Source organism: Amphiura filiformis, chromosome 3, assembly GCF_039555335.1.
Source record: "Amphiura filiformis chromosome 3, Afil_fr2py, whole genome shotgun sequence".
NCBI classification, from domain to species: Eukaryota; Metazoa; Echinodermata; class Ophiuroidea; order Amphilepidida; family Amphiuridae; genus Amphiura; species Amphiura filiformis.
In genome coordinates, this window is record NC_092630.1 from 72,874,578 (window position 1) to 72,885,986 (window position 11,409).

The window sequence follows — 11,409 nt, forward strand, 5'->3', positions numbered from 1 at the left end:
AGGACCTCAAAGCTCTTCATCAAGAAAATCTGCAAACATTTTAAGCCAAAAGGGAAAGTGTAAAACAACCCAGAAAACCAGATATTTGAGACTTACAAACAATATTAGTCATGGTATCATTGCTATCCATATCACTTGGACCACCGATAAAATTTTATTTTTAAAATTGTTTTTCATGTGGACATTGCTTAATATTTCGATCATAGTGCAGTTATGTCCACGGCAAATTCACCGTGACCTTTCCAGCCATAAACCCGCTTAGTGAAGATTAAACCGATATATATATATGCAGTACTAAACCATTGTGGTAATCGATTATCCAATGCAAATATATTACTACGTGATAATATTAATCCAATGAGTGATCGAATTGTCCGCTACGGTCGACTAATCCAATCGATAATGACGCTATTGACATGTACGGGCGGAGCTCCACTGACCGAGTTTTGGGGTATTTTCAATGGTTTGCTGTCATTTACTCATCAAGGCGGTCCCCCGTTATTATAAGGACTATGATAATGATTTAAAGATTTACATGTAGAGAATAAACCATACTTGATTGACAGAAAGTACTAAATTTGTACCTATTACGGTGTCGTGACACTCCTCTTCCAAATGCGACCAAGCCAGGGCGGCCCGGTGAAGCAAAATGTGAATTGGAATAACATGGGAGTTTGGATATAGATGATAGGATTTCTTTCTGTTATTAAAGCTTGTACCGGGTTGAAAATTCAGACATTTTGAAAAGAATAAGTAATTGAAACATAGAGCAAGTACTAAAATCATAGCTTATATACTTTTTGATATATGACGCTCACTAGTTTATCTCCTATATCTACAACACAGCGCTACCAATAGGGCTCAATTGCCTATTGTGAGTGCCCCTGTGTTGTGTACATACATGTAGGCAACAATAACTGCATGATGTATCAAAAAACCCTGAGTAATATCCAATCAAATAATAAGTGTCCTTACTTATATCACATGAAGGACCTGACCATCCCGGAAGACATTGACACTCATATCCATTGATTCTATCCAAACATGTTCCGCCATTAAGGCAAGGCATGCTACCACACTCATCAATATCTGAAAAAGATGATAACATTTACGTGTCATATCTGAAAAAGATGATAACATTTAGGTGTCACACAACAAATAGAAATCTGATCGAGGTCATGCTGAAATTTATATGACTGACCATTTATACTTATTTTATCGCAATTAATTTTATGCAAAATTAATAAAATACAAAATGTCGGTATTCGTGTATTTTCTTAAATGACTACTCAGAAAATTGGGGAGCCCTGTATTTGGCATCCGATCAAATGATAAACTTTCCTTACTTATTTCGCATAAAGGCAAGGCATGCTACCACACTCATCACTATCTAAATAAAAATTCCTTTAAAAGGTACAGCATGGCCATAGATTACTCAAACTTAATGAATTATATCAAAAAATTAATAACAAATAACATAATAATACACTACAGGAACTCACATTGCAGTAGACTCGGTTTTGTGATCTCATCCAATCAGCACTGGCCCCTTATTAGGGAGTGCTCGGCCATATAGTACCATAACTTAATGAAATAACATTATATCAATACAATACAAAATAATCCCTTGGTTAAAAGGGACAGGGCTCTGGTAATTTAATAGGCCTAGACATATCAATCAATCAACCAACGAAGTCCAGGAATCAAGTAAGCAATCAACCAATCAAAGCTATTCGGTCAATCCAATCAATTGATCGATCGTCAATTCATTTAGTCAAAAGTCAATAATTTCAATTAAAGTCAATTAAAAAGATCTTTAAAAACTACCGGTATTACACACCTCCAACTCTCTGGATGAAGAATGAGATGTGGATAAGGATAGATAGCGAATGGTATGGAATAGAAAACTCAGTTTTGATCAAAAATGTGAAAGTGTTTTTGCAGCGGGAAGTGGCATGATATCTAAATTTGAGGTAAAGATGAGCAACATCATATCATGTCTAACCTGTTTAAATTTTGTTTTGTTTTTTGTGTTGTTGTTAATGTTGTTTTGTTTTGTTTGTTTGTTTTTGGTGTTATATAATGGTTGTTTTGGTAAAATGGTATCATTGCTATCCATATCGCTTGGACCGCCAATATAAAATGTTTTCAAAAGTGTTTTGCAGGTGGACGTTGTATGATATTTAGATAGCAAAAGACCCTGAGTAATATCCGATCAGTTTCCTTACTTATTTCACATGAAGGACCTGACCATCCTGGAAGACAATGACACTCATATCCATCCATTCTATCCAAACATGATCCGCCATTAAGGCAAGGCATACTACCACACTCATCAACATCTGGAAAAAAATTCCGATAACATTTCAATAGTTTCAATTTCACAGGGTGTCAAAATCTGACCCCTGTGCTGTTGAACCAAATATTTCACCTTTTCAAGAGCCAGTGATAATATTTCCGTGCTATTTAAGGGTCTTTAATGCTCAAAATAATGATGCAATAATACTCCATTGGAGAGATGCACCTGTTAAGCAGAAGCAGAAGCTAAGTTTGCAATGAAGAGTATCAAAAAATATCTGATATTTGCATTTCGTCTTGACTTCAAGGGGCCTAGAATTGGTCACTCGTGCTTTTGATCCGCCTCTGATACCACACGTCTTTCTGAGATCAACAGTGTCAAATTGCTGAAAACTGCTACAAACAGGTCTTTTGTTCATTCAGCACCACATATTTGGAACAATCTGCCCACTACCATCAGGGAATCAAATACATTGTCTGGTTTCAAAAAGGGTCTAAAAACTTACTTATTTGCTGCTTATGAATAGTTTGTTCCACAGTGGTCATAATTTTTATGTTCTTTGTATTTAATTAATCTGGTTTCATCTTTTGCCATGATATTTTGTCATTTTTGTCATATGCGCTGCGCTCTTTATGTATGTAGCGCTATATAAATGCTTCAAATGTATGTATGTATGAATACGTTAAAGTTTGATTTTGTTACCCTATTTCTAATGCAATTTTGAAGTCAAATTTTAAAAGATTAGGGAACCGTCTAGGGAACGGTTGTCGACTTTTAATATTTAATAAAGGGGTCGTCGCAGCGGCACATACCCGTATGTGAGTGCCCCTCTCCCAGTCACCATAGGCAACGTTTCCGCCAATGATACTATACTACTATCCAAGATTGTTAAATAATTAATACAAATTAGTCTTAACCATAAAGCACTTACTTTGTTCACAGTGTATTCCAGTGTAACCTGCAATGCACCGACATACATATCCATTAATATCGTCTTCACATGTCCCTTCATTTTGGCAAGGTCCTGATTGACATTCGTTAACATCTAGGATAGAAATGAGAATTTTACATTCCATGATTGGTTAATTTTATTATATTTAAAAACAAAAGAATGGGTATAAGGAAGACCCTGTAATTCATATTCATGCTGTTCCTCAATACAAACTTTAAAATGTAAAGGGTTTCCAGAAATAGCTTGGCAGGTGGATTCCCATGGATATTAAACCCAAGTCAAAATGGATTTCGAGGTCATGATGCTAAACTATGACAGTCAATCTATTCATTTTAGCCAGCCCATGAAGGTAGTACCTACCTTCATGGCCAGCCTAGATATAAATTATCATGCACATCAATTCAAATAATAATTGTGTATCCTCACTTATTTCGCATGAAGGGCCTGACCATCCCGGAAGACATTGACACTCATATCCATCGACTCTATCCACGCATGTCCCACCATTAAAGCAAGGCATGCTACCGCACTCATCAATATCTGGAAAAGGGTGATAAGTTTCACAAAATAGAAATCTGCTAAGGTCTCATCTCATATAAGATCAAATCTAAAAAACACGGAAAATTGTCACTAGCTTGATCAAAATGTAAAAAAAAGGTTTTGTTTTGCACATGCAGACTTGAAATTAAGTATGGAATATTTTTTCGTAAAACTCCACGACTGGTCTGGAAAGGGTTAATTGGGGTGTGTCTAGAGATGGTGGGTAATAATTGTTTGATAGAAAATGTGATTTACCCAAGGGCGGCGGAACCGGGGGGGCAGGGGGGCCAGTGGCCCCTCCACTTTTTTTACTGGGGGACCTGGCGCCCACTTTTAACCCATAATGTGCTGTGTGTAACATGTCTGGGTGAACATAAATAATCAAATCTCTATTCTAGACCTTAACATGCTTAAAGAAAGTGTAAAAATTATGCACAAAATGGCTTCAATTGGACCTTCATTTTGCAAAATGTTCCAACTCCCCTGTATTAGGACACCCAACACTAAAAGCAATAATTTATACAATTATAGTGAAAACTTATCCACGAATGGCTTCAATTTGGGCTTTCATTTAACCCATTTTCGGATTTTTCAAACTAAAATTGTAAACAATAATAGTGCCAGAATGGTCCACCAAATGGCTTAAATTGGGCCTTCATTTTGCAAAAGTTTCTCACTTCTGAGGGGCACATCCCACCTCACACCCCCCTGCGTCGCGCAAGCGTCAACGCGATGAAGCCGCTTCGCGGCCATTATTTTGATTTTTTACATCACCCTGACTGGCCCCCCACTTTCAAAATTGTTCCGCCGCCCCTGGATTTACCAGTGAATTTGCATACAATGGCGGATTTAGGGAGGCTGAATTTGAGCTTTGTGGGGGACACAATCTTGGTCCTTATGCAACGTTGTTCTGTTGTTATCAAATTTATTGGAGTTTGAGGTGATATTTCCTAAACTTCGTCAGCAATTGGCATTTACTTGCAATATATCATTTTTTAGTCAACAGGTTTCTGAAATAACATAATAAATTACCCTTATTAACAAAAGCACATACTTTGTTCACAGTATATTCCTGTGTAACCTGCAATGCACCGACAGTTATACCCATTAATGTCATCTTCGCATGTCCCTTCATTTTGGCAAGGTCCTGAATGACATTCGTCAGTATCTGTGACAGAAATTTATTTTCATTTATCATTAGTTAGTTTCAATTAAAGTAAAATAAATCAATAAAAGATGTGTGGATGATAAGGCTTGCGAACTTTCGAAAAAGTTTTGAACTGAATCTTGTATCAGGATGTTCACGTCAAATTCTTTCAACATCTTCTTTTCTTCACTGTTACTAGTTCACCCGTTGCTATGAGAGTTACTGATAGTGATGCTATTTGACCCCTGATGACCCCTTTTGACTTTTTGACATGTTCCCGTCATTCTTTTTACTACTTTTAAGCCCAATTGGGCATACAGACCCCATTTGACCTTCGCCCTCGAGTGACCTCGGTTTGATTTTGTTCATGCTCCCGTGATAAAATGTAGCCCCTGGATGACATTTGACCTCGGTTGACCTTGATTATATGTTTTACGTGTTCCCCTCATATCGAAGATTCCACCCACCAAATTTGAGTCTGATCGGACAAAAATTGAAATTTGAACCCTCCGTGAAGACCTTTGACCTCGGTTGACCGTAATTTTATTTCGCGCATATATTCCCCTCGTATCAAGGATTCCACCCACCAAGTTTGAGCCTGATCGGACAAAGTTTGACATTTGAACCCTCCGTAATGACCTTTGACCTCGGTTGACCTCGATTTTATTTCAGGCATATATTTCTCTCGTATCAAGGATTCCACCCACAAAGTTTGAGCCCGATCGGGCAAAGTTTGAAATTTGACCCTCCGTAATGACCTTTGACCTCGGCTGACCTTAATTTTATTTTGCGCATATATTCCCCTCGTATCAAGGATTCCACCCACCAAGTTTGGGCCCGATCGGAAAAAGTTTGAAATTTTGACCTTTGACCTTGACCTCCGATGACCTTCAAAACCACCCTGTCAACATGCTTTTCCCGACACCTATCCATATCCGAAATATCGGCTTGATGCGTCGCAGCGCGGCGAAACGCATAGCCGGACAACCAGACAGACAGACACACAGACTTCGCTGTTTATTTTAGTATAGTAGATATCGCAACGCCTATTCTACGATCTCAATTTAAAAGCAGCTGACTTTGGTCATATCGTAGCTACTTGCTATCGCAAGTACCTAAGTAACATCTTATCAACAGTGGCTGCGCCAGGAATTTTATCTACGGGCGGGTAAAGGGGGCAAATATACCAAAATAGGGCAGTTTTTTGTCCAAAATAAGGCAAATTCGGCCCCAAATAGTGGTGTTTTGTGTGATTTTTTTTTGTCCTGACTGGAGTAAAACGGGGAGGGGTCAAATATTAAAACAATTGGGGAATTCCGCCTTGCCCCAGACACCGCCACTGCTTATCAAATAATAATTGTTGTCCCTCACTTATTCCGCATGAAGGACCTGACCATCCCGGAAAACATTGACACTCATATCCATCGACTCTATCCAAATGCGCCGCTATTCAGGCAGGGCATGCTACCACACTCATCAATATCTGAAAATAAAGTGATACCATTTAGATCAAAAATCCAAAAATCTCAACAGAAATCTGTTTTCGTTTAATGATTAAAATATAACAACAGAGATTGATCTTGGCTCAAATATGACAAGCTTTTGATTTCTATCCATTTTTCATCGTGCAAATTTATCACATAAAAACGAATAAGTAGGCACTCATTTTACATACATTATGAAGACCCTTTCTTGAAGCCATTTTGTCGTTTCCCATGTACAATACCATATGGTTTTCAGGTCAAAACGTTTTAAAAAGCTACTATTATAACAGAATTAACGTTTTAATGACCATTGGGAATCTTATCACATTTTGTATGACACTGACCTATTTCAAACGGAAAACATATTAAATTACTCAAAATCACGTACTTTGCTCACAGTGTGTTCCTGTGTAACCTGCAATGCACCGACATTTATACCCATTAATGTCGTCTTCACAGCTCCCTTCATTTTGGCAAGGTCCTGAATGACATTCGTCAGTGTCTGTGACAGAAATTTCCATTTACCATTGGTTAGTATAATTTTGAAAATGATACCGCATATTCTTTGATGGTACTCAAATCATGCCGGACCCATTTATACATATACATCTGGGTGGAGAGAGACTACTATAGCAGAATGACCATCCCAAATCATCTCACACTAAAATTTACCTATTTCAAACATGAGACCTGACCATCTATATAGAAAGACATTGATATTCATACCCATTGCCACTTTCCACACAATCCCCAGCATTGCTATAAGTCATGCTACATATAGCACACTCGTTGACATATGACAAACAAAACGTTGTCACATGTAACGTTTACATCAATAATATTATACTAATATCCTAAGCTTTTGATATAATATATTAATATGCTATACTTATTTACTGACCATTCTTAGTCAAAAAAAATTAACGCACTCACTATTCTCACAGTGTATTCCTGTGTAACCTGCAATGCATCGACAGTTATACCCTTCAACATTGTCTTCACAGGTCCCATTATTTTGGCAAGGTCCTGAATGACATTCGTCAATATCTGTGGTAGCAATTTTATTCTACCTTTGGTTAGTTTTACCTTTGGTTCTTGAATGAGGATAATCATGTTTTTAAAATTATTTAAATATATTCTTTCTTTATAGCACTATTTCATATTGCCCATTTTTTTTCTATTTGGAAGCGATTTTTATTTTGTGTTTTGGCAGAAGGAAGTTACCTACACGATAATATCTAGATATAAAATAAATCTGAGCAACATCATCTAAAATATTAATAGCCATGTTTCCTCACTTATTTCGCATGCAGGCCCTGACCATCCTGAAAGACATTGACACTCATATTCGTCGACTCTATCCAAACATGTTCCACCATTAAGGCAAGGCATGCTATCACACTCATCAATATCTACAAAAAAAAGTAAAATAAAGTGATAACGTAACAACAAAATAGAAATTCCAAATGTTTTTCCAAGCATGCCAAGGAAAAAGGGTTTGCTTACAATTTTATTTTAATTGTGCAAGCTTCCTACACATAAACAAAATTACTATTTCATTCCATCGCCAACAATGCGTGTATTACCTTGCTGATCGTATTATTATCATAAATATTGACGAAGCTAGGACGAATAGAAACCGGTACTGTAATTAAAGCACTTCAGTCTTAGCCTTCACATGGTATTTTGGTACACCATTGAGCATAACAATCATGCAAAAAGTAGAAATTCAACAAAAATTGAGGCCGTCACTGTGGCGTAAATCACACATTATGGCTTCAAATTATTCCTTAATTGAGCTTTGGCCATCGACAAGCTTGAACTATATCATGTTTTCTCATCTGCTTAGATTTGACTCACTTATTTCGCAGAGGAGACCTGACCATCCTGGAAGACATCGGCAGGCATATCCGTTGACGTCGTCCAAACAAGTCGCACCATTGCGACAAGGCATGCTAGCACAATCAGTAATATCTGGAAAAGATACATGAATAAGTAACGTTTGCTTCAATAATAATTATAGGTTTGTTAAATAGTTTATATTAGCTACTATTATACTGGGCATATTTACTTATAAAAGCATTGTCTTACTTTGTTCACAGTGTATTCCAGTGTAACCTGCAATGCACCGACATACATATCCATTAATATCGTCTTCACATATCCCGTCGTTTTGGCAAGGTCCTGAATAGCATTCATCAATATCTGTAATATAATTGATCATTAATCATGTATTTAGTTGGAGTGCCATTGTACTTATGGAGTAGCAGTGTACATTGATTTCATATAATTTACACAAGATATGTGTGAATCATGTGGAGTTTGTATAAAGTTACAAATTCATCAATATATAAATAAATAAATAAATAAATAAATAAATAAATAAATAAATAAATAAACAAATAAATACCAGACTAACACTTCAACTTCAACAAGTCAACTTTGTATTAATTTTGCAAACTATAATCATTTAGCTTCATCTAAACAGTTGCGTCCGCATGTCATATACGCACGATCAAAGGCGGTGCATCTGTAGCGCGCGATGTGGCACGAAGTGACTGCACCCTATATACACTGCCTTAGATCGTACGTGTATCACCTGCGTACGATACTGTCTCGAGGAAGGTTGACTTTTTTTTTACTTTTCAGTTTTGGTTTCTGCTTTCGTTTTCGGTTTCAGATCTCTTTGCTACGGGGAATCGATATTTACGTGAGAACTAAGTTGAATTTTCCCACTGTTGAAATTTGTCATAAATGCCACACTCAATAAAATGAAGTGAATCGCTACTACCGCTAAAAGTCTTTTTACTGCGAAACCCAATTCAACCTTTTGTCCACGAGGCCAATGTACTTGTAGTGCGCAATAAAGACACCAGATCTGAAACTGACTTTTACTTCAATCAAAGTTGATTTTTGCGTTCTTTCACTTCTTTTTTCAGTTCAAACCAAACTTCTTTCTACTTAAATCCTTCATACCTCCCCCGACTCCATCTCCAATTGTTCTATCCCCAATGTGTCCAACTTACTGGATATTTCGTGATTCAATCCACTTCAATTTACACACATTTCCTTTCGACATTTGAATAACGCGCCCATATTTGTATGAGAATGTGTATTTTCGTCTTCTGTTTTATAAGTTATGCAAATTTCTGACATGATAACTCCAGGTCAGAGAGTCGGTGCCCATCTAATTTAGATAAAAGAAGTGTCTTAATGTTACGGTCTTAAATCCCGATAAGTTTTTATATTTTATAATTATAGAGACCTCACAAAAAGTAACGCAGCCGTTACAAATACGTATAATAGCTTCAGAACTATTAATCATGTTAACGTATTTCAACATAGAAAGACAGGTAACCCGAAGGTTGCGGGTTCGAGCCCCGGCAACGCCATAGTGTTGTGCCCTTCAGTAAGGCACTTTATATCGATTACTCCTCTCCATCCAGGTGTATATGTATAAATGGGTACCGGCATTCTTAAATGTTGGGAAGGTAGCAGACTTGCTGCGAAGGAGGTGTGGCGAGCCCCCATAGCAACTTTTCACGATGGAATCTGGCCTAATCACTAAAGAAAGAGAGATGGTCACTCCGTCCTGTAAAAAAATCCAAGCTCGAATCCTTTACCTTTAAAAAATTTAAACAATACAAGTAAAGTTGTAAATTTATTTAACAAGTTGTCTACCTATTTCACAGTTCGTTCCTTGATACCCACTTGGACAAATACAACTGTACCGACCAATTTCATCGACACATCTTCCACGATTTTGACAAGGGTGAGCCAAGCACTCGTTGACAGCTGAGAAAAAAAAACAAAGACTGCAATTATATGTTTGTTTGATGAAACCATAATATTTGTAATACTTTTGAAACAAAATGTTCATCAACGAAGCCTGTGTTATCATTACTTACTGCTTACTGCTCCCTTAACCGGCTTGGTCGTCGGGGCACCACTGATGACATCTTAACAATCTCTCTCCATCTGTTCCTGTCTTCCACTGCCCTCTGTGAGGTGGCGAAGTTCAGGCCAGTCCATTCTCTTATGTTGTCTTCCCATCTCTTTTTCTGTCTTCCTCTTCTTCTTGTGCCAACCACTGTACCCTGTAGGATTGTCTTTGCTAAACCAGAGGAGCGAGAGATGTGGCCGTACCAACGTAGTTTACGTTGCCTGACTGTTATTAGTAGGTCATCGTAGGGACCAATAGCGTGCTTCACTCTGGTCCGCACCTCCTCGTTGGTCACATGGTCTTTATATGATATGTTAAGGATCTTCCGGAAACACCTCAACTCCAGTGCTTGTATTCTCCTTTCCAAGTCAGCTGTCAGTGTCCATGTTTCACAGGCATACAGGAAGATGGATATGGCGAGGGTGCGCATTAGTTTGATTTTTGATCCCAGTGAGATGTTCTTGTCATTCCATAATGGCTTTAATTTGCCATGGCACTGGTTGTTTGAGCAATCCTGGAAAGCACTTCAGGTTTTGACCCATCATCTGATATAATCGCACCAAGGTATTTGAAGCTGGTTACTGTGCCTAGCCTTTGGTCACTTATTTCCACTGCTTCATTGATTCCTGATGGATTGTTGGTCATCAGCTTGGTCTTTTCTGCACTTATTTCCATTCCATACCTCTGTGATGCTTGATGAAGGTTATTAATCAGGGACTTGAGTTCTTTCTCACTGCCAGCTAAGCCATCTATATCATCAGCGAAGCGAAGGTTAGATACTGCTCTGCCTCCGATGCTGACAGTTCCCTCATGGTTCTCTAGTGCATCAGCCATAATTCTTTCCAGGAACAAGTTGAAAAGCGTTGGTGAATGGTGATAGCAGGCAACCTTGTCTCACCCCGACTGATGTTTGAAACCAGTCTCCTATGTTACCATTTGCCAGCACTGCACTCATGGCATTACTGTACAGCTGTTCGATGGTACGCACTAATGTTGGGTTGATGTTATACGTCCTCATAGTGGCCCAAAGTGCAGCATGCCACA

At 37.9% G+C, this 11,409-nt stretch overlaps 1 protein-coding gene across 1 annotated transcript in view; it reads right to left on the bottom strand.

Moving 5' to 3' along the window:
* Window positions 1-6: 6 nt before the first annotated feature.
* LOC140147486 (uncharacterized) overlaps window positions 7-11,409 on the bottom strand; it is a 21,334-nt gene continuing 9,931 nt past the window's right edge. Inside the window, exons 8-18 of the mRNA XM_072169263.1 lie at window positions 10,104-10,217; window positions 8,514-8,627; window positions 8,283-8,396; window positions 7,721-7,834; window positions 7,356-7,469; window positions 4,846-4,959; window positions 3,678-3,791; window positions 3,231-3,344; window positions 2,229-2,342; window positions 976-1,089; window positions 7-29 (exon numbers count right to left, since the gene is read on the bottom strand). Coding sequence (XP_072025364.1) covers window positions 7-29; window positions 976-1,089; window positions 2,229-2,342; window positions 3,231-3,344; window positions 3,678-3,791; window positions 4,846-4,959; window positions 7,356-7,469; window positions 7,721-7,834; window positions 8,283-8,396; window positions 8,514-8,627; window positions 10,104-10,217 — 1,163 coding nt within the window. The remainder of the gene's footprint in view (window positions 30-975; window positions 1,090-2,228; window positions 2,343-3,230; window positions 3,345-3,677; window positions 3,792-4,845; window positions 4,960-7,355; window positions 7,470-7,720; window positions 7,835-8,282; window positions 8,397-8,513; window positions 8,628-10,103; window positions 10,218-11,409) is intronic.